The following is a 24,642-nucleotide window of genomic DNA, read 5'->3' as shown; positions in this document are numbered from 1 at the left end:
TAGACAATCTATGGGAAGACACATAGTTACTAATTAGGTATTTGACCTTGGCTTTAGGATCAGGTTCATATTGTTTCTTCGAGACTCCTTTATTTGATCTTTGTGGATATTTAAGAACTATCTTTTCTATAGGAGCATGTGTTTCATGAGACTCATCAGATATTGGATTTAAGATTTCATAAGATTCATCAGATATGAGATTCAAGATAACTTGAGGGAGAACATTCTAGGTTGATTCTTCAGTTAATGGTGTAAGCGTAGACATGGGCAATTCTAAGGACTCTATGACGAAAGCACCTGATTCACTTGTAAGAAGAACTAACTCACTCTCAATTTCAGGAATACTATCACAACATTGTTGAACACTTTTCCTAAAACGTCCATTCACTTCCACTAACTCTATAAACTCCTCTCTTCCACAACCTTATTGTAACACATTCTCTTCACTAGAGTTATCCCCTTGAAGAGAATGACTCCTCTTGAAAAATAAAGTTCTAATTCATAAAAAGAAACATCTAAGGTTATAGTTATTTTACGGGTTTGAGGATCATAACACCTATACCTTTTTGAAAATCAGTATAATCAACAAAGACACATCGTTTTGCACATGGATCAAGTTTATTTCACAATTTTTTGGGAATGTGAGAATATACAGTGTAATTAAAAACTCGTGGTTCAAGATTAGGGAGATGAGGAACTAAAAGTAAAAATCACTTTTTTTGTTAGGAGGTTTGAAAATTTATTACTCAAGAAGGTATTCGATTAACAAAATAAGTAGCAGATTTTACAACTTCTCCTTAATAAAATCAAGGCATGTTCATGCTAAAGAGAAAGGCACAGACTGTTTTCAATATTTGTCTATTTTTCCTCTCTGCCAATCCATTTTGCTGTAGATTATAGGTACAAAAAGCATGATGACGAATTCCATGATGGCTCAAAAATTCATCAAGGGATCCATCATATTCAGTTTCATTGTCCGTTTATAGAGCACGAATTTGCTTTTGATACTAAGTGCCCACCATAGTATAAAATTTTTGAAATATTGTGCATACATCACTTTATTGTGAAGCCAAGATACCCAAGTCATTTTAGTGCATTTATTAATAAATGTAACAAATTAATGAGCTTTAGAAATAGAAGAATTTTGCAAGATCCTAAATATCAAAGTGAATGACCATAAAATGTTATGAACTTTTATTCAAATTTGGTGGATAAGAAATACGATGGCTCTTAGCAAGTTAGCAAATGTCATAATGAAAATCCAAATCATTCAAACATGAATATAAATGTGGTTGTAACTTCCTAAGATAATTGAAAGAAAGATATCCCAATCTTTGGTGCTATAACTATATAGTCGCTTGAGCCTTGTCTTTACTACTAGTTAGATTTACCTTGCTAAATTTCAATCTCCCATTTTCTATTAACTTCAAATAGTAGAGTTTGCCTCACTTAACACCATAACCAGGAATCTTCTGAGTCAGAATGTTTTAAAAAATGAAAAATGAGGCTAAAAAATTACAGTACAATCAAGAGTAGATGTAATTTGACTAACAAACAAAATATTACATTCAAGGGATGGAATAACAAGAACTGTATCTAATGTAAGAGTATTGGATAAAATGACAGATCCCTTTATGATAACAAGACACGTATTACATTTAGTTATGGAGATAACATATTGAGAAGAAGTGAGGATTGATTGTAACTGACTAAAGTCTTTAATTATATGGTCCGATGCACTTGTATCAAGAATCCAAATATTATCCTTAGAAGTTGCAGAGAACACAAATGCCTTACCACCTGTACATGAGTGGGCAATGTTTGTTGTAGGTTGCGATTTGTCCATAACATTTACCATAGGATTCAATTGGTTTTCTTCCGCGGATGTCACCATGGCTTTCCCTACAATCTTTTTTCTAGGTTTCTTTGTGAAGTCCCACAATTCAGGATAGCCAATGATTTCATAACATCGTTGTTTCAAATGACTTGTTTCACCATAATGAGTACATACCAGACTACCAGGTTTTCTAGTTGATCAATTGGTTGAACTCTTCAAAGAGTTAGACGATGGTCCTTGCCAAGTTTGGTTGGCTAGCATAGCCGTGCTTTTAAGATTCAGATGAAAGCCTTCCATTATCCGTCTTTGTTGATATTCTTTCCTGACATATACATATGTGCTTTCCAAATTAAGTTTTAGATCTTTTCGTAAGATTTCTCTGCAAACCTGATCAAATTTAAAATCAAGTCCACTTAGAAAATTATGGACTCGAAGCCTAGCCATCGCGAAATGCAATTACACTACACCTTCAACTGTTCTTTCCTATGAGCTTATCTTGTGATCAATTTCCTAAAAAATAACCACAAGTTCATTTTAGTATGTTGTTAATGGTCAACCATTTTGTTTGGTAGAGAAAGATCTCTGGTTCAATTCAAAAGTATAGGTTTTGTTTGATCCATCATAGAAGGTTTTCGATACAACTTCTCATATGTCTTTGGCAATGGGAAGACAAATAAATCGTTGCATCAGTGATAGACTCATTGAGTCAATAAGTCAGCTTTTCACTTTGTGATATTTAGTAGTCCATGTTCCAAGATTGGGATCTCTGAGTGTAGGTTTTTTTCTTCTCCAGTGGGATATCCAACTTTGTTGCAAGCACCAATATGCATCTCCATGAGTTAAGACCATAATGAGTAATTTCTCTCATCCAGTGTGATACTAGTAGGAAACACAAAATTGTCTTGAGATGGTTGGAACAATGGAATTGGTTTCTGCCATGTAATTTCATATGAATAAGAGAAAAAAAATATGATCATGATTTTTCGAGTACGAGCTTTAGAATACAAGATTCGTGTTGGAGAGTTCTTTTCAGATTAGAACTACTCTGATACTATGTAAAAAATATTTAAAATCTAAGCAAAGAACTATATAGCTTGATGATAAATAAAGAACTACATGAGGTTATTTATAATAGTCAACTAAACCTAAACTTACTTGGTGTGTAAGTAAAGTAATTATAATAATCAAACTGAACCTAAATCTATTTGATGTGCAAGTAAAGTAAATGACAAAATAAAGAAGTATTTTAACCCTAGACATTCTTGGAGTACAAGCAAAATAAAAAAAAATAGAGAAATATTCTTTTCGAGATATTCCTAAAATTAGTAATTATAACTCATGCTAACAATTTACAATAAGCATGATCAATTTATATATTTCCTTATTCATACGGAAAAATACAAATAACAATAAATAGACCAAATATAGAGATAAAAAGGAGATTTCGCTTTTTACAGAAAACAAAGAAAAAAATAGTTCTAATGTAATGTGACATTTCTGCCAAATATATTGTACAATAAGTAACAAAATGCAGTAATATTGGTAAACAGCAAGATTAAAGATATCCTAAGTAGGGATTGCTATTGTGTGCCACAATCTAAAGAAAACGTCGGGTTGGCCAACCACCGTCACCATTGGCTGGCTCTACAACAACTGGCTTCATCACGCAGTACCCTGCCCTTGAGCAGGAACCCACGCTCGCTCTCCTGAAATCATCATAATTGCTCATATCCATGGCAAGTCTTCTCTCCAATTCATGTCTTTCAGCTCTCCTCCTAAGATTTTGTCTCTTTATCAGAGAACTAAGTTGTTGTTTCCCATCCTTGCAGCTGCTGCTTCTGCCACTTATTGGCACTGGCATCGACTCTAATCCCATCAACTTGGCTACCACCCCTGGCTTGCACCAGATCACACTCTCCCCTCCCAAAGTCGATGGCAAACACAAATTTTTCTCTAACCTCGATTCAAACCCAATTTTGCAATACCTCTCTCTCAATCCATGATCACAGCAAACGGACTTCCTCCCACCGGTTCCAACGATTTCAGAGTTTCTAAACGACGATCGATACATGGCATCTTTTCCATCAAGAGAGAAGCGAGGGTACTGATTCAACGCATTCCTGGCAGATCGTAAGATATCAGAATTGTTAGCACAAGACATTCTGCCAGCTCGACTGTCGCTGTATTCATTGAGCTTTGCTTTTCTAGCAATCTCTTCTTCCAACTCTAACCGTAATATCATCTCCTCCAACGTTGTTGGAGGGCTTCGGGCCGTCGAGTTAGCATTGGAGGCAACAACGGATGGTGGGGTGACCAAGTCAGAGGAAGCAGTGGCAGAATGGTCAGTCTGGTGTTGGTTGAGAGTAGAGGTCGAGCCATCATCGTTGCAGAAATTTCTGATGCCTTTCTTCATCTTGGCTCCAACGGAGTTCTTCAAAAGAAACAAGGAGAGATCTTTCATGGGTTAGGTGAACCGTGCATGGAAGAAGAGAAAACAATGGAGCTTAATCTTTTTGGCTAGCATAAGAAAGAAACAAGTGGAATTGGTAGATGAAACGTGAGTGGAGTAAATATGGAGCGGTATAGGATTTAGTTGGAGAAAAGATAATAAATAGCGTTAAAAGTGTTCACATGACATATATGAGAAAACATTTCACAGGTTTCTTTCCAGCAAAGCTCTCTCCAGGAATCAATCAATGCAATGCCTTTCAGGCTTTGAATCATTTTCACTAGGATTGGGTGGGGGGGTTACAATGGAGATCATTGATCACTTTCCACGAATTACAACTTGTTAGAAATTAAAGCCTCTACACTTATACAGCTTAGCATCCACCATAACTTCGAAGGTATTGTACTGACACGTAAACAAACACACACGTCTACACTCAAGCTAGCTCCCGACGGAATTCATATCCATATCATCATAATATAAGGGAAATTCATACCCTACCAAAATTTAATGAAAATGTGGATCGATTCTACTTATTGCTATTTTCGTAATTTATTTCATATTATTAACATAGGTACGTAGGTTATATTATAAATGAAAAGCAAGAAAAGAATATAGTGCAGAATTTTTTTCCCAACTAATTACGAGACAAAATACACAATAAAATATTACAAATGTGTCTCATTTACTAAAAGCTACATTTTTTACCTTATTATTCAATTATATATAGGTATTATTTATGTACTTATTATCTATATCAAAAAATATTAATATTTTCCATATGTTTATATATAAATGTTGTTTCTAAACATTACATAGTTATTTTGCATATTATCTATATAAGAAATGAGAAACCGGAATGCGTAAAAGAAGAGAAAATGTGAAAATAAAAAATGGGAAAAAAGTTAAAGAACACTGTACGTGTTAAAAGAAGGTGTTCCATTGATTACAATTAATTTTTCATTCAATAGTTAATAATAGATGTATTCACAACATTAGAAAATAAACGTGTAATTCATCCATATTTAATAATAGATGTATTATTTGTACTTATTGTTTATATTCGTCAAAAGATATGAAAGGTCTTCTTAATCTTTTAAAAAATAAAAGATATAATATTCAAATAAACTCCCAAATTATACAAGAAAAGTCAATTAAGCTCTTCTACTTTTATTGTGTGCAATTAAATTTTTGTATTTTTATTTTAAATCAAATAAACTTTTTTTTACTAATTGTTGATTAATTTCTATTAATTAAAATAACAGTGATCAATTTAATACCATGTTATCTATAACGTGACATGTTGACGTATCATTTTTTAAAATACATTGTCACATGAAAGATGGTATGACAAAAATTAAAATAACCTAATTGCTGATGAATTTTTTAATTGCTGACTTGGTTTTTAATTTTTTTTTCAACCAATCATTGGATTTGCATTAAGATACCGAAAAGTTCAGTACAATGAATTTCAGCGTATTAGGTTTTTAAACTTGTTTACCCAATCAAATGTCTTAAAAATTTAATTTCAGGACAGTTTGTTTTGTGTATAGATTAATTTGAAATTTTATTAAATTAAAATTTTATCTACCACACATAAGAAAACGTGAAAGTAAAGATCTAAAAATCAATTTTGATGGAACGCAGGGAGCAAGTATTTTAAATTGAATGTACTGTCTCTCATGTTATGACATATTATGATTAGCTTGAATGGACCAACCCCAACTCTAGCTTGGGAATTAGGCCTTGAAGATGGGCCCTTGTACCTGGGTCAAAGAACTAAGGTCAGGGGTCCAAGCCCGACTGAATGATAGACATGCCAACCTGACCCACTATCAAACTTTACGTGTTGATGTTATTAGTTAGTTAGTTTAAGATAGGCCCTATTGCTGTTTCTTGTATTAGTTAGTTTGATTTCGAAACCTTGGACATGATATAAGTATATTGACTGTTATTGTCGACCAGTGTTACCATTCGTATGTATTTGGATTGGTTGCTCACATGTTTTATTTATTTGATTTAAGATCTTTTCAATATTTGTAAGTCATGTGCATGATTCATGAACATGTGCTCCTACAATGTACCGTAGACTAAAAAATGGCACACTTTTTAACGAACCCCACGCACCATTTTTATTTAACACACAGCTCGAACCACTGAGCAACACGTTTCCATTATAAAAAACATAGGCTTGTGCCTTAGCATTTGATTGCACAGACAACTTCAAAGGAACCCATTTGATTAAGGTGCTTTAATATTGTTTGGCCTTGTTAAACTCTTTTTTTAATGCTTAATGCATAGCAAAGAAGAGGAGCCCAATACTCCTTCATTGCGTGTACGCTGCAACAAACCCCTAACAATATAAGAATAAAAATAAAATAGTACTGATATATAGTTAGAGGTGACCTCTGTGGTCACCTACTTTGGGGACCCTTGAAGATTTGTAGACCATGTCAAATCAAGTATCCTTGGACCCACCATTTCCGACAGCGCATATCGAATCTCCAAATCAACATTCTCCACGTGTGCACTGATCCCACTCTCTCGCTTGCATATATACACCACTTCCGCACTCGGCTCCATCTTAAGTTGTTGACACTTCCTTTCACAAACTTCTTCATAGAAACATGTCTTCCCAGTTGCATGTTTTCCCTCTTCAGACTCTGAAACATCGTTGCCTCGCCGCACTCAAAACGCGGAGCCCCCATATCAGCTGCCTCGCAGTCCGGGATAACCTCCTCTACGCCGCCGCCATCAACGAAATCAACGTCTTCAATTTATCTAACCACTCCCCTGTCGATTCTTTTAACGACGATCCCACCTCCGGGTTCGTCAAGTCCATTGCATTCAACAAAACGAAAATCTTCACTGCTCATCAAGATGGCAAGATCAGAATCTGGGAAATCACCCTTTCCAAAAAACACCAACTTCTCACCACTCTCCCCACCGTTAAAGACCGCTTCCTTCATTTCATTTTGCCAAAGAACTACGTTAATGTTAGGCGTCATAAGAAGAGGCTTTGGATAGAACACTGGGATACAGTTTCGGGTTTGGTTATATTAAACCAGAAAGGGCTAATGTATTCGGTTTCATGGGACAAAAGTTTCAAGATATGGAACGTAAATAACCGACGTTGTTTAGAGTCTGTTAAAGCTCATGAAGATGCCGTAAACACTTTGGTTGTTTCAGACAATGGAACTGTATACACAGGCTCTGCAGATGGGTTGATTAGCGTTTGGGAGAGAGCTAATAAGGAGAGACGGCACAGCTTGGTGGCTACTCTAGACAAGCACAAATCTACGGTTAATGCGCTTGCTTTAAACGCTGATGGATCGGTGTTGTTTTCGGGAGGCTGTGATCGTTCCATCATGGTGTGGGAGAAGAAAGGAGAGAATAATGCCGAAAATGATCATGTGGGATTTGTAGAAGCATTGTGGGGTCATTCAGGGCCTATATTATGCTTAATCAACGTGGGGGATTTGTTTGTGAGTGGATCATCTGATCGGACGGTGAGGGTTTGGCAACGTGGGAAGGAGGGTGGGTTCCATTGTAGTATAGTGCTGGAGGGACATGAAAAACCTGTGAAGTCGTTGGTAGCAGTTGCCAGAGGCGTGTTCGAGGGTGTCTTTACATTCTGCAGTGGAAGTTTAGATAGGGAAATTAGGGTGTGGGAGATCTCAAGATGTTCAAACCTCAAGAACAAATCCCATGAGATTCGCATTTTATTGGATGGAGTTCCTAAAAGTTGCTAGCATTTGCTTTCTTCTGTTAGCATTTTGTTATTTATAATATATACACACACATACAAGGTGATATGATTAATTCAAATCTTGTGCTTTCTTGTATTTAAACTTCAAATTAGCCATGATTAAGTCAAGCTAACTAGCTAGAAGTCTTAATTGATGAGCTCTAATCATGTGATTAGGGTGCAACTTTTTCTTTTTTTTTCACGATTATTTTCAAAAGTTCTCCCAACACCTGCAATATGTTTATTGCAAATAATTTTTAATGGTGTTGAAATCATTATGTCCAGTTGTCCAAAAGTGAGCTGAGTTCATAACTTTTTTGTTATTGTGACTTAATTAACTATTAATGATTTACTAATGGAGCTAAAGTGTAGCTTGAAACCTCCAATAGCCAAACATTCTCCACTTTGGCAGGCATACATACGTACATATATATATATATATATATATATATATATATTTATAGTACTTATATATATATATGTATTGGTCATAGTGATATACTTGATTGCTTGCATGTTTTTGTTAAACCCACGACTGAGAAACTTCACGTGTAGGCTCTGATCAAGTTTTCTCAAGGTGACATGCATGTTTCTTTCAACAATGTTTAATTTGTCTCTCCAGTGCTTTTCTACCCGTCTTGGTACGTGGAAATCATGACATAAGTCACCTTAATATTCTTACAGTGAAAGCAATGCATAGAGGCTCTAGTCATGTCTATAATTGCCTCTAGCCTTCTACAAACCAGCAGGGCCATGGTTGAAGCTAAAAACCAAAAGATAGGAGCTTCAGATCTATCTCCAATACCTTGGATCAAGCACATGCGTTTTTGTGTAGAAATTCTGAACAAAAAAAGCTGACAAGTTAGCTTTCCGGCTGGCAGCTTTTCCAGAATTTGCATTCCAGATAAGTGGGAGCAATGCATGTGGCATACCATGAGGGAGAATTTAATTGACTCGCACATCTTAAACAGAGTTGAAAGAGATTTTGTCCCACTGAACACAGTTTTATGTCGACACGTTCCAGCTGCCAGAAGCCTTTTTCTTGCGTAAGTGATGACATATCTTAAACACTTGTTATTATTTGATGATACCCTGACCTGAGGCTGAGGAACAGTCAGAACTATGTGCATACATGATATATGCACATATGTAAAAGGATTTTTGACAGAAGTGCGACAGCCCTTAAACCTATGGAAAGACGTGTATGTTAATTTAATAATAAATTAATGCACATTATTATTTCAAGCGCTGCACTCAAACTGGGCAACCAACTTTCATGCTGTTGATGAAAACCGTGGAAAGTGCCCGTCTATTTCAAACTTACCCTCCCTTACACCGCAGAAAGTGGATGTCAATTTATGTCAAACGCCGAATTACCTTTATCATGTGCCGGTGTTTTTTTTTATTTAATGGAAGCAAAGCAAAAATTAGAATCTTACTCTTTAGATAAAAAATTAATGAATTAAATACTTGAATACTCATCATGTGTCCCGTATTGCTTATCAATTTTATCAAATAATTCATCAACCGTCACCTATATATAATATGATAAATTTGGATTTAAGATTGCAAACACCATGTGCCAATGTGACGCCAAAACCATGGGGTAACTTGGAGAACTAAAGCAACCAACAGCCAATCCCTGTTGTAATTCACAAGGTGCGCAAGTTGCATTGACACAGTTCTCAATGATGAATTAGTTAAATTAAAATTTTCATGTTTTGATCGGATATGTTACATTAAAATGTTGACCTTTGCATTCCTCCTAAATATTCCTCCTGGATTGACTAAAGATGCCGCAGGTGATTGATCATTATCGTAACCCTACTCACGACAACCTCTGTGACCCTACTAATTTAAACTTCTTTTCAGATCTTTATCCATTTCCTTGATGCAAAAACGACAATGCTAGACTGGTCGAAGGCAGTGCTCATGGAAAAAATAAATTGCTGTCATTTCTGCAGAGTTTTAAGGGCCTAAACCACCATTCCTTGACCCACCTCGGTTCCTCTTTCTAGGCCCAACTGCAAGGCTGCATCACCGATATCATGGGTCAATACTTTCTATTGCTCCAGGTAGAGGCTTGAGTGGAGTGAATATCCTTTCCTCTTTGCCAAAGCATCAACGACATCACATTGTTTAGGGGAATTTCAATAATTACCCCTCATTGAAAAAAACAAATTCCTCTCATCCGTAAGAGAATGCTTAAAGAAGCTCAAATAAAATCTAATTATTACAATAAACTGAAAATGAATGAAGAAATAAATATAACAAATTATATTAGCGGACAACATGTGGCTGGTAGCTGTAAATCTGTTTCCTAGACGTATTGCAACCAACTCAACAATGAGGAGCCCTGCTTAGATCCGCGAAAACAATTAGATTACCCTTATCTCAAATAATTGTGTGCATTAACTGATCATCTCATATGTCCGAAATCTAGATCAAGCTACATTTAGCTAATTCCATCAGAACCAGGCATTCACGGAAACAGATAATTAGGACCATGAAATATGGTTTAGATGTAACACTTTCCATATGTCCTGTTGACATTTTGATGGCAATGGACCTAATGAGACACACGTCAGCTCACAAATATTTTCCCCCTTGCAAACCACCCTGAACACATATATGAGATGAATACCCAGGTTAAGTGATCCTCCTTGAGACTCGAAAGTTATTTTCATAATTGTTAGTTTGTCATAACGACCTATGACTTGTACACCAGTGATAAGCCCAAAAATTACACAAGCCTGCTGCACTGCAAGTAAATTCTTTAACAGATAGCCAAATAGGAGACCAAAACAAACAAGTTACTGAGTTTTAGTGGGATTGTGCAAGTCTTACAATTCTCAACTTTTTCATAAAATATTAACTTCATTCATACCTGATTCCTGACACTTTAAAATCTGAAATTCAAATCCTTCTAATACTTGCTTATGTAGATTTCCAACTTCTTCCTCATTGTAGCCACCGCTGGTCTCATCATGTATAGTGTTCCATAAAAGTTAAACTTAAGGGGTTTTCTAGCAATTGGTTCTCAAAGCAGATTCTCATGGATTTCATGCATAAGAAAAGTTTGCTTTGATTCCGTAGTCTCAGCAACTAAATGGGCCTTTTTATCAATAAGTAATGACTCTAAACAAACTGACCTTAATTTGGTTACTAGAAATCATAAGACAAACCAAGATTCATAGCAAGGAATTCTTGGAAATCTTCCCATATCTTAAAGAGTATATCTGCAGCAATATCTCAGAAATATATATTGTTTCATAAGACATGCAGCAGAACTGAAATTTCTTTGAACAACTTAATTAAGCAGCAGACACTCCCAGAAATTGAGCCAATGCTCAAACTGGTAAACACATCCACACAGTTGTTCTAGCTTTCTTTTTTCAAGTTCCAACAAAACGACATAGAAAAGATTGGAGCAAATGATGACAGGAAAGGGTGAAAAAAAGAAAAGAAATGGGGAAGTTTTGGCATCATCATGAGATCATTGCTAAGCATCACCAAATTACATGTGTCCCAAGCTCAAATAATTCGTAGATACCTATGGACAAATATAGTATGCTCTGACGTAAACATAGATATACACACTCAAACCAGATCACCAACTAATCTGAAGCAAATGCTTCCCATAAATACTAAACAGGTTCAATCTTACTCTCTTAAATGTCCATGAGTAAATTAGACTTTTCTTAAAGCATGCATCAATGACACCTCCAAAAGCATAAACCACCGTTCATGAACTTTCATGTTGTCTTTGGTTTCATACTCAAAATAAGAGGCGAATATAAACAAGCTGTTATACAAGTTATAGATTACCAAGAACAAAACAAGCCTCCAAATTCCAAAATCCAATCTCAATCTGTTTTGGGAAAAACACCAATTTTCTGTGTTTGTACTCATAGACATTAGATAGCTTAGAGAGTCATATAATCATGAAGAAAACACCATATAGTTAAGTATAAAATTAACCTGGGCACAGAAGAAAAAAAAGACCTGATCTTTTTTAATCAGTTAAGGGGTCAAAAGCAATAATTTTGCAAAGGTGCTTCTATCTTAGTTAGCTTAGCCTCCATTGTGAAGACAACACATGAAACCTTCACGAGTAAAAAAGAAATAAGACTACATTAATCAACAAATTCAGTCAGCAAAACTTCAAGCATGCCATTTGTCCCTATTCAGGAACCAGCCATTCTAATGAATTATAGGCGAACTAATATTCTACATTACCTAAAACCACTACCTATGTTCTCTACCAATTTATTAACACATTCAACCAAAACCATCTTCATGATACTTACAGATTCAATAGGCATTGATCATTGTTGAACTGGAAAATGCAAACAAAATTTAATCAATTGATTTTGGTAGTAAGGCTATGCTCTTTCCCACTGAACCTCTAAAGATCCTTATCTTAGCAACACACATTTCACCAAAAGTAGTTTATTCAACAACAGAATATCACTCTCATAAAGAAAATATGCAAATCAAAATGGATGAGATCCATCTACTCAACATCATCATACTTGGAAAAATATCAGAAAACAACAAATATTTTGAGAATGATTTGCCTGATATACAAATCTTCATCTACATTCAACCCTATTCCTTAATAAATTTATGTAAATTGTTATTCTATGACATTTAGTATGTTAATACATAGTCAACTACGATAAGAACTTCCATAATAAGTGAGACAGGTTTCTTTCTTATTGGTAAGCAAATAAACAAATTTAGACAACTAAGCACATCCCTAAGAAGAAAATAAACAAGTTCTTGTTAATTTGTGAGTTAATCCATTTAAGCATAAAATATTAATCTTATTGTCAATAGATAAGAAAATTCTCAACATTCCATTCCAGTTCTGAAATCGGGCTTTGTCAACAATTAAAAAAATCCGAAATTTCAATCACATATGATCGAATTCCAAAATCTTTGCATATAAAAAACAGAGGAAATAAAACAACTCCCCATGAATGCTGGCCAAAGGAAAGTCTAAGTCTTTCTTCTAAGACGCTTCCTAAGCTTCTTGTACTTGTGCTTGTTCATCTTCTTCTTCCTCTTCTTCTTCACACTATCTGCCCAAACTTTTCCAGCATCATCATCCTCAGTCTCTGCTGCCCCCTCCTCAACATCGACTGCCTCCAATGGATCAAACCAAACTGAGTTAATGGGATTCAATATATACCCAAATGGGAAATTGGGGTAAAACTTCAAGGGTTCAGCAGATTTGCAATTTTCCGAGGATTTGGTATTGAGGAAAAGATTTGAGTAGTTTAAAAATTCTGGTTTGGTTAATGAATAATGATGGGTTTGTTCAGGAATAAGTGAAGGACTAAGTTTGGGGAGTTGTTGTTGTTGTGGGTTCTGGAGAGATACGACGATTCTTTGACTAGATTTGTTCTTTAAGAGTTTGTGCATTAGATTGGCCATTTTTTGGCATAGAAGAGTGGAAAAGGAACTAAAAGTGAACTCAAAAACTTACAGAAGTTGGGATTTTGACTCTAGTTTTTGATTTCTTGATGTCTGGTTGGAAGTACTCATCAAGGGTTTAAGGCTGAACTATGAAGGCGCTTGAGTTGAGGTTTCTAACTTCTGAGGTTTAACACCCGTGCAAGCAGACTAAACTGTTTTTAAAACAGTGTCGTTTTTTCTTTAACGAAGCAAAAGTGCAAAAAAGATGCCCCCACGCAGGATCGAACTACGGACCTTCAGTTTACAAGACTGACGCTCTACCACTGAGCTATAGGGGCCTCCAGTTTAAATTATTAATCCTTCATTGAAGCAATTTAAATACAGAGACGCGAGGAGGCAAATCAAAATCCTAATTACTTCTAGGAATGTCAACAGGTACCCTACCTGATTACACTAGGTTAGAGTTCTCCATAAAAGGGTTCGGGTAGTGATTTCACTACCCGAATTGGATTCGAGTAGGGTTCGGGTACCACCCATTGGGTACCCGTTATCCGAACCCGATTAATATTTATAAATATTTTATTATTATTTTAATAATTAAATTAAAATTTTACAATTTCTATCAACCTTACAAGCAATTTTTTTTTTGTTAAAAAGTAACAAATATATGAAAGTATGGTTACTCTAATTATTAATATGATGATATTAATATATTCAAATTAAAAAATTATTAGATTGTTAATTCTGTTTAAATAATTTGAATATTATATCATATTATAAAGGTATATAATTACTATTACATATGTACTTTTAATATACATATATTTACTTTTTATTTTGTGTTAACATTACAAAAATTATGACTTATAAAATTATTAATTATAATATATATACCATTATTTATATAATTTTATAATATATATACTTAAAGAAAGCTTTTGAGATTATAATAGTTTTAGAACTTAAATGTTTTTTTTTAATTTCATGAAATTAAGAACAAATCCTTATAATTAATTAAATTAATTCATGAAACTATTATTATTAATTACCTTGTAATGTCTTTTAATATATATAGTTTATATGTTGTGTTAATTTATAAGAAATATAATTACTATTTTATATATTAAATATTTTTTATGTATGTGTGTGTGTATATATATATGTACTTTAAATATAAATATATTTACTTTTTATTTTGTATTAACATTACAAAAATCATAACTCATAAAATTATTAATTATAGTATATATACCTTTGTTTATATAAACTTATAACATATAAATCTAAACAGAAGTTATGAGATTAGAAAAGTTAATTGGGTAATTGGGTACCCATGAAGAAGATTTTAATAATTTTTTTATTTAATCGGGTATTTAAACGGGTTAGGGTAATTATAGGGTAGTAGGAATGTATTAAGGTTAGGGTTAGGGTAGTAATTTTTAAATTATTCGGGTAGTTAATAGAGTTAGGGTAGTTAATTTTTAATAGGGTTAGGGTTCGGGTACCTCGAAATTATAGGGTACCCGACCCGTTGACATCTCTAATTACTTCCGCCATGGACGACAGCAACACTCCCACTTTCGATCCTGTAAGCCCCTTTTATGTATCTATTGCACAATATTTTTCATTTTCTTTCATTTGACTTTTGTTTTTCTATTTGAATCTATTTGTTTGACTTTTTTTTGAAGGATTTGATTGGTGCCATTTTCAAGCACATTTGGGTTAACAATTCCATCTCCCTCTTTTCCTTTCCCTTTGTTACTCTCACTTCAAAAATTTAGACTTTAGAGGTTTTTTCAGTATTTCCCTTCTAGAGCTTGAAAGGGATGGAATCCAAAATTCCAAAGCTCTTTTTTCTTTCACATTTCTCAAATTTTTGGCTCAAAATTTAAGTTTTTATTTATTTATTTATAAGTATAGGTTGGAACTGAACCATCCAAGAAGAATTGACCGACTTCAAGTAATTTCTCTTCCCATTTTTTTTTTGAATTTTATAAATTTTGCATTACTACTCTATTTGATTGCAGCTAATGCAGATGCTCTGAAAGTGAGTTGTGAACTTCTTTGAATTTTTTATTATAGACAAAATGTAATAAAATGCTCTATTTGAAAGATGGGCCAGAATATTTTAAGTTAACCAAATGCAGCGAGCCATGCACTCACAGTTGTTCAAGAGCTGGAAAATCAACAAAATGTGCTCAAGAACTCGTTTTTTAACATTAACATCTTTTAAGTGGAAAGTTGTGCGTGATGAAAAGAGAAAGATAGTGCAGGGAATATTGGGGAATAATTGATTCATCCGTTGCATCAGAATATTACAAAAGGCTTTTATATACAGAGTCTAGGAATGGGAAAAGACAAAATAGCCTAACTATCTGCAATAATTAGCCAACTAACTGCTATTTAAAACATGATTAATAGTAATCTTATATTTGCTCTAAAAGAGTGCCACTTTACTATTATTGAAACGGTGCACTTTGTGCATCTTCTTCTTTGCTTTCTATCTTGTATCGACATGGTGCGTTTTCAAGCTTTTTTTCCTTGTTATTCACAAGCAAATTTAGTCTTTGTATGCAGGGGACTTGCTTTACTTATTTTTCTATTATTTGAAGTTTTGTTCTTTATGATCTGAGATGTTCTTGATCAAAATTCCCCCTTAAGAGAAATTATGAACATTGTGAATGTTCATCTTGCTCAATAATCTCTAAAACTATCCAGGTTATAAAGCCTTTGTGAATGCGTCAACAATTTGTGAATCGTTGGTATGTAAACAGGCTCAACCATACCATTCAGAATTTTCTCTTAGGTGAAATGATAGTCGATCTCTATGTGCTTTGTTCGTTCATGGACAACTAGATTTTTGTTGAGGTAGATTGATGATTGATTATCGCAATGGAGCTTCACTACAGCTTTGTGTTCAATCCCAAAGTCAATCAACAAGCTTTTTATTTAGATAACTTCACAACATGTAGTTGGCATTAATCTGTACTCAGCTTTTGTTGACCTTCGTGCTACCACTTGTTGTTTCTTGGATTTCTAACTCATTAGTGACTATGTAATAAACATAAAATAACCAGTGATAGATTTTCTGATGTCAGGACAACCTTCCCAATCACTAACATAGTGTGCTGAAATTTTCAAATCAGATTCTGCTTTCATCAAAATTCCTTAACCAGCTGCTATCTTTAAGTATTTTAGGACTCTGTAAGCTGCTGTATAGTGTTCATGTGCTGCTTTATCTATGAATCGAGCTAGAGTTTGCACTACATAAGATATGTTAGGCCTTATAAAAGTCAAGTAAAGAAGTTTTCAAGTCAACTGTTTGTACTTTATGGGATCGACTAGTTCATTTTCTTTACTTGTTTTACTTAGCCTTACATTGTAATCAATAGATGTTGGGATGGCCTAGTTCCAAGTAAACCATGTTCTTCTAGTAAATCAAATGTATATTTTCTTTCACATATTGAAATACCTTGTGGTGATCTTGCTACTTCAAGCCCAAGAAATTATTTTATAGTACCTGGTTCCTTAAGCTTAAATTATGAACTTAAGTGATCCTTGATTGTAGATGCAACTTGACCAAATGTACTCTTAATCAAAATGTCATCCACATATGTCAACAAAGCTATGAATTCACCTTCAGTTATGTTCATAATGAATTGTGAATAGTCTGACAATGACTACTTGAATCAATAGTGAATAATATATTATGTTAGTTTAGCATTCTACTATCTTAAAGCTCATTTGAGCCCATATAGAGATTTATGGAGTTTACACGCCGACTTTGTGCCACTAAGATACTACCCCTTGATTGCATATCCCATCAGGCAATTCCATATAGACTTCTTCATGTAGATCCCCATGTAAAATTGCATTGTTTACATCTAGTTGAGATAGTGACTAGTTGTTTGTAATTGCAAGTGTAAAGAAAATATTGACTGTGGGTTGTTTAGCCACAAGGCTAAAAGTTTCTTGGTAGTCAAAACTAGCTACTTGGCTATATACTTTGGTCACCGGCCTTGCTTTGTATCTTTTTACATTTCCCCCTGCATTGAGTTTTGTCTTATAGACCCATTTGCAGCCAATAGTGCGATAATTAATAGGTAATAGTACTATGCTTTAAGTGTCATTTTCTTCCAAAGCCTTTAGTTTAGCTACCATTACATCCATTTAGTTTGAAGTCAATACTTGGTGATAAGATACAAGATCTTGTACATTTGACAATGATATGGTAAATGTTTTGTGTGATGGTGACAGATTATGCAGAGAAACAAATTTAGATATAGGATGTGAAGTGACAATACTTGTATGAGAAGGTAAGTCAATTTGATATGCTTCTAGGTATTTTGGTGTGCTTCTTCTTCTTGTACTTTTCCTAATTGGCTAAACTAAATTAGTGCTATTACCTGTTTGAGGTTGATTACTATTGTCACTTTTTGGTAATCAGCTACTAAAAAGTGAATTATGAAGAATCTTATCATTTCTTGATATGGAAGGGTGTTCTGTGACTAGTGAAGACTCATTAGGACATAATTCAATATGACTTTGGTCAAAGGAATGAGAATTTGCAGAATTTGAATCAAAAGTATCAAAGGGAACAATAAGCATAGCAAGTGTTCGATGAAATGCAAAATCCTGTCTGTCATGGTTTGAAGAGTGGAAAGGGAAAGTATCCTCATGAAAAATAACATCTTTGGATACTAGGACCTTTTGTGCCCTGAGATCATACACTTTATACCCTTTGACATGATTTGGATACCCTATAAAGATACATTTGTTGGCCCTACTATCAAACTTTTTCCTACGTTGGGTTTGTGTGGAAACAAAGCACAAACATCTGAATACTTTGAAGTGATCAAATGAAGGAGGTCTTTTAAAAAGTATTTCATATGGTGATTTGTTTTGTAAGATTTTAGTTGGTACTCTATTAATAATGTGTATTGCTGTTAAAACTGCATCCTCTAAAAATCTTAGTGGGATATTTGATTGATGTCTTAAAGTTCTTGCCACAACTAAAATGTGTTAGTGTTTTCTCTCTACAATACCATTCTGTTGTGGTGTACCAATGCAGAATAATTGGTGAACAATGCCATTCTCATTGTAAAAATCAGTGAGTTCAAATTCTTTTCCATTGTCTAATCATAAACATTTTTCAAAATTGTCAAACTATTTTTGAACAAGCTTAATGAAAATAGGCATAATTGATAAAACTTCTGATTTGGTTTTCATTAAATATATCCAAGTAAAATGTGAGAAATCATCAACAATGGTTAGAAAGTATCAATGACTATTTAAAGTAGGGACTTTATATGGCCCTTATATGTCCATATGGACTATATTAAAAGCTACTTTGGTGTTTTGAACATGTACTAGAAATGGCAATCTCTTTTGCTTTGCCATTGGGCAAATTTCACACAAAAATTTATTTAAACAATTGATTTTTGAAAAACTTTGATGCAATACATTACCCTAATCTAAAATACCAAAGGTCAAAATCTGTGTGTCTTGGCTTGGAGGAATTTAAAGAGAAAACAAAAGGATTCTTAACAAGGCTTTTAAAGTAGAAATAAGATAAATCTTGTTCAACTTAGCTGTCCTGCATCAGATAGAAGCTTGAAGACACCTTAGTAACCCTAATCACTTCTCATGATGGAAAGTCTTAAATAACACAATATGTGTCAATGAAAAAGAGGCATGAATTCTTTGATTTGGTCTATTCATTCACTGGTATAAGATTAAAGTTGAAACTTGGTACATATAAAGCATTTTTGAGTGTCAACAGGGGTGTTACTCTAACTATTCCTACATGAGTAATAGGGGCTCTACCATTATTTGACAAATGAACAAAGTGGTCATTGACTGGTTCAGCTAGAATAAATCTATCAAAAGAGTGACAAATATGATCTGAATGACCAAAGTCCATGATCCAACTATCTTGTTTAATCACTAAGTTACTAACATGTCTGAAACTATATGGTAGATTATTTGGTGTATTGAAGCATAGATGGTTAGAAACAATACTTGCAAAGGTAGAATTTATCAAGGATGGTTTGTTCTACTGATTCTGTGGTGAAGAAATTTTACCATCATTGCAAGTGATCCCATTCTCACTCATTACTTCCATAAGCTTACTGACTTGTTGTTTGATAGCTAAAAATTGAGACACATAACAATTACTAGCTGAGTTATCTTCCTATTTAAACTGTGCAGTTGGCAATTAACTATCATTCATGCTTGTAACATTGTTTTCCATAGCTTTCCCTTTTCTAAAATTTCCTTTAGTTTTAGTGAACTTAAAATTTTCAAGAAACCCAACCAACCTATAACATTTTTCTTTAATGTGGCTCTTCTTGCCATAATATGAACACAATAAGTCTTTCTAAAGTAGTTTTTGTCTGAAGCATCAAGGTTTTCTAAGTTTCCTCCCTTAAAATCATATTGTAAACCTTGTCTAAGCTTGGTATAAGGTCCATGAGAATGATTCGTGATCTCATGGCAAAAAATGAATCATTCAATCCATTTAAGAATCTGAAGACCATGTCTTTGTGGCATTGGTCAATATATTTTTTGAAACAATTCGCATTGCATTTTCCACATTCACAATGTGGTAGGGGTCTGAAACTTCTGAGCGCTTCCCAAACACCTTTGAGCTCTATAAAATAAACATCAACAGTCTTTGACCATTGTGTTATATTCCCTAATGTGTATGGCAAGTTACAAATTCTAATGTCATTTGGTTCGGCAAAATTTTACTTGAGAGTATTCCAAATCTCCTTTGTTGAATCCATATAAAATATTATCGATATTATAGGCTGTGTGAAGGATTCCAAAAGCCATCCCACCAACAGGTTGTTGCATCGAATCCAAAAAAGGTAAATGGGATCTATAATAGCAGGTTTTGGTATTGTACCATTGATGAACCCCATTTTGTTTCTAACTAATAATGCTAGTAAAAATGATCGACTCCAAGCCACATAATTGTTTATGGTTAGTTTGGGTGTGATCACATCTAATCTTGGATGATCAATGTGGTGTAGGTAATAAGGTGATTGTGGATCTACAATGAGAGATACTTGTGATCTCGATTAAGTGGGAGTTTGTGAGACCCGAGGTCTTGAGTCAGACGATTTTGACATGACTCACCAAAGAAGCCAAAAATTGAAATATAAAAGAAGGAATTAATTTCACTTACTGAAGAGTCGAAGAAGACTAAATGATGAAGGGTGTAGCAAAGTAAGCAGCTATTGTAAATTTTCCCAAATCAACCTTTACGGGAGCCATAATGGCTCTGATAGCATGATGAAAAGAGAAAGATAGTGCAGAGAATATTTAAGAATGATTGATTCATTCAGCATCAGAAGATTACAAAAAGTGGCTTTTATATACAAACTCTATACAAGAAATGGGAAAAAGACAACATAGCCTAACTAACTACAATAATTAGCCAACTAACTACAATTTAAAACATGATTAACAGTAACCTTGTATTTGATCTAAAATGGTGTCGCTTAAATATTATTGAAATGGTGGACCTTGTGCATCTTCTTTTTTGCCTTCTGTCTTGTATCGACACGGTGTATTTTTAGCCTTTATTTCCTTACTATGCATAAGCAAATTCAGTCTTTATATGCAGAGGACTTGTTACACTTATTCTTCTACTATTTGAAGTTTTATTCTTTATGATATGAGATGTTCTTAATCAATAGTAATTGAAGTTAAATCAACAAGTGAACCAAGTAACATGTTGCAAATAGCTGAAAAATAGTTTTTCTCGTAATTTGTTTGAGGTAAAAGCATATAGGGAAATACATAATTCTTTTCAGGTCCTGCACCAACATTAAGAGTGCTAATCGATAAATCCAAGACAAGTCGTTGAACTTTTTTAGACAGTGCAAACTTAATCCATTGATCAATAACATGTCTAGAGCTTTTACAGAGGGGAAAGTTAATTCGAAATTCATCCAAAGTGAGGCCTTGGTGCATTTTGACAATAGAATTTACCCAATGAATGAACCTTTCCTCCGCCACATCACAAAACCTCTAGTGATGATATAGTATGTCTCGTAAATGATTAGAAAAACAAAAATCGAGTCGAGAAATATATGCCCACAAGTACCTCTAGCTCTTAGAAAAGAGACTAGTAGCAATTGTTTCCTTCACTGTGATCAAAGATAATATAGAAATAAGAATATCATCTAGCAATTGACTAATCCAATCTCTCGACTTATAGTCTCTCTCATCAGGCGATTAAAAATAATAAAAAAATAAAAAACATGCAATAAGTTAACAAAATCATTAAAATCAAATAATTAGTAACAATACATATAAACCAAAAGAATAATTATTAAAAAAGAGCAAAGTCATTGTATTTGTGAATTATTGTTAAGGTTCAATTAACCTTGATGTGGATATGGCTAGAGGTAGGTTGCAACCTTTTAAATAAGTTGTGTCTAGTCTACAATACCTTTTTCTTCTTCCACCAAAAGGGACAAAGAAAGCTTTGCTTGCCTTAAGCATGTTTCATTGGATATTGGATGTTAACGGTAAGGCCCCTTCTAAGGAATTAGGGTGGCAAAAGCAAACACATTGAGACCAAATCCTAGAAAAGAAAAGAAAAAAACAAGACCTTCCTTGAAGATGAAACCTAGGAAAAACTATACGTAGAAGGTCAAAGTGTTTGAAAATTGATACTTTTATAGTGAGGAAGGGGAGGCCAACCAAAACTCTAAAAAACAGAGGAGAAATGTGTTTTAAATAAAACTAGCATGGTGCCCGTGTGCTGTGATTAGGAAAAACTAATTTTTTTTTAATTTAGTTTAGGATACTTTAAGAAACAAACATGTAATGCTAATTTTATCAACATATGAAAAAGTGTATCAACGTTTTATATATACAAAATATTTCTTACAAAAGATATAAGCAATGTATGTGTAGCCATCTTGGTGACATTGATGGTGCTGTTACCTTCATACAAAAAATGAGAAGGTTTCCTACTTTACAATTGCCAATAAGGGTTTTTTTTTTTTTTTTGTAGTTTGTTATGTACAAAAACTAGGTGAAAAACTTGCATTTAAGCAGTGGATATTTAATAGTATCTATGCAAGATTGTTGTCTTCATACAAAAAGGAGAAGGGCAATGATTATAACATAAGTAAATCGCCATCAATGACAAATATATTATATGTATTTATAAAAATATTATAAACGAAGGTAATGTCAATGAACAGAATATTTTATATGTTAATCGCAAACAGATAGTTATAGAGTCTTTTGACATGAATAATAAAAAGTTTTGTAACCATGTTTGGTAACACTAACTTGAAAGTTAATAATGTTTAACACGTAATCTTGCAATTTTAGAACAAACAAATCTATTCATAAGCATCACATCATGAGTCCACAAAAAAAAAATGCTAATATATGTTTTAAATCAGCAACAATAATAGGAAAAAAATCGTAAATAACATCTAATCTTTTTATAACATATTGCTAAACAAACACAAGAAATCAAAAACTACAAAACTTGATGGTATGTGGAGGAAAAACTTCCAAAGAAAAGCATGAATTGATGCATCATGAAAAAAAAGAAGTAAAGAAACAAAATTCCAACCTAATAAAGAATAGTTAAAACCAACTTCCAATCAAAAACTAGCAAAAGAAAAAAAAAAAGAAGGAAAAAACCAAATAATCTTATCATTATAATAAATAAATTTCTTTTATTTTAATCAAATAAAAAAGAAATAATGGTAGAAAAAGATTTTTTATAATCATAATTTTTTTAATAGGAAAAGCTTGCATTTAATGCAATTGTAGATGAATAAAGGTACAATAGATGAAAGTCAAATGTTATCCTTAATTAACTGAAGAATCATTCATAATGTTGGATGCTATCATTAGTTAGTAAAAAAAAAAAACAAAATAGAAAGAAAAGCTAAAGAAGTTAAAGAGCAATAGTTTTTTTTTTTTTTAGATGGGCAAAATACTTAATTTAAGAGAGTTGTTCATTGTCTTGAACGCTAGCCTAAAATTTGGGAAAACAAATACTTACTATGAACTTTGCTATTTGATTAATTCAACATCATAAGGTTGTTGTTGGCATATCTCTAACAAATCATTGCTGATTGTGTTATTTACTTGAGTTTGATTACTCTAATTATTTTCATCTTATCTTGTAATTACTTGGTGTTAAAGCTATTCAAAGAAATGGTAATGGGCTATGTATAGATATTTCTCAAAAGTAAAAACTATGAGGAAGGAAATCAAAGTTGTAACCTGCTCCTAATCTTTCTTGATGACTTAAAACCTATATAGTACTATAGTAAAGTAAAAGTATTACTAATTTATACGATCATCATATTGATAGCATTAGTTTCATCAGTGTAGCTCACATTTTGGATCAAACTGTAAAGAGATTTTGTGCTCTTGTTTCTCAACCCAATTCATGAAAGTTAAAACCCAATCAAAATTGTTTCGTGATGGAGACTGGGCTAGATTCAAAATCAAGAAAAGTGAAAAAATACCTTAAGGAAAGTCTTAAGGTATTTCGTAAGCCTTCAAGTGTGAAGGTTTACCTCCAAAATCAAAAAGTGATCAAACTCAATATATTTGATGGAATGAACTTCACTAGATGGAGGGATAAAATGGTATTCTTATTTAACCACATTGAATATTTATTATGTTCTTTAGACGGATCAACCGTCAATTCCAAAAGAGATCACATCAGTAAAAGGAACACAAATAACACCATTTGGAAGCATTATTGCATCCACAACTATCGCAGCAATGACTAATGTTAATGTGGAAAAATGGAAATAAGATGAGTTTATATGTCGTGGATACATTTTCAATTCTCTCACTGATCGATTGTATGATCTCTTTAGACATAAAACTTCAACAAAAGAAATATAAACTACACTTGAGGAAATGTACAAAAAAGAGAAAAAGGAAACAATTATTTGAATAGTTATAATATGAAAAGAAACAACTCTTTACATCGAAAGACGTATATGTTCATTTATTATTTAAACAACGTCATTATGCTACCATTTTCACTATTCTGATAAATGTGTTAAAGATTTTGTTGTATATTGGAGATTGAAAAAATGCATTAAGGAAAGCATTTTAGTCATGCCCTTAAAGTCATATTCTTCTTCTTTTAAAAAATTTCTAACAATCTTAAGGTAT

General features: G+C 33.4%; 3 protein-coding genes, 1 non-coding gene and 1 pseudogene across 4 annotated transcripts; 1 reads left to right on the top strand and 4 right to left on the bottom strand.

Moving 5' to 3' along the window:
• Window positions 1-1,507: 1,507 nt before the first annotated feature.
• LOC148763768 (uncharacterized) lies at window positions 1,508-2,814 on the bottom strand (annotated as a pseudogene).
• Window positions 2,815-3,261: 447 nt separating this feature from the next.
• On the bottom strand, window positions 3,262-4,430 carry LOC148763767 (uncharacterized). Its single transcript, XM_088804759.1, has one exon. It carries the CDS (start codon window positions 4,296-4,298, stop codon window positions 3,435-3,437), a length of 864 nt encoding a protein of 287 aa, XP_088660885.1. The 5' UTR covers window positions 4,299-4,430; the 3' UTR covers window positions 3,262-3,434.
• A 2,460-nt stretch (window positions 4,431-6,890) lies between these two features.
• On the top strand, window positions 6,891-8,108 carry LOC18605003 (protein JINGUBANG-like). Its single transcript, XM_007037744.3, has one exon. The coding sequence runs from the start codon at window positions 6,914-6,916 to the stop codon at window positions 8,036-8,038; it is 1,125 nt and encodes a 374-aa protein (XP_007037806.3). The 5' UTR covers window positions 6,891-6,913; the 3' UTR covers window positions 8,039-8,108.
• A 4,734-nt stretch (window positions 8,109-12,842) lies between these two features.
• Window positions 12,843-13,649, bottom strand: LOC18605002 (uncharacterized). Its single transcript, XM_018117170.2, has one exon. The coding sequence runs from the start codon at window positions 13,474-13,476 to the stop codon at window positions 13,039-13,041; it is 438 nt and encodes a 145-aa protein (XP_017972659.2). The 5' UTR covers window positions 13,477-13,649; the 3' UTR covers window positions 12,843-13,038.
• A 75-nt stretch (window positions 13,650-13,724) lies between these two features.
• TRNAT-UGU (transfer RNA threonine (anticodon UGU)) lies at window positions 13,725-13,796 on the bottom strand. The gene has a single exon. It is a non-coding gene; the product is annotated as a tRNA-Thr (tRNA).
• Window positions 13,797-24,642: the final 10,846 nt, after the last annotated feature.

The sequence above is a fragment of the Theobroma cacao genome, chromosome 3 (assembly GCF_053813885.1).
Source record: "Theobroma cacao isolate CCN51 chromosome 3, ASM5381388v1, whole genome shotgun sequence".
Classification (NCBI taxonomy): Eukaryota; Viridiplantae; Streptophyta; class Magnoliopsida; order Malvales; family Malvaceae; genus Theobroma; species Theobroma cacao.
This window is presented reverse-complemented; position numbering and strand designations above follow the sequence as displayed.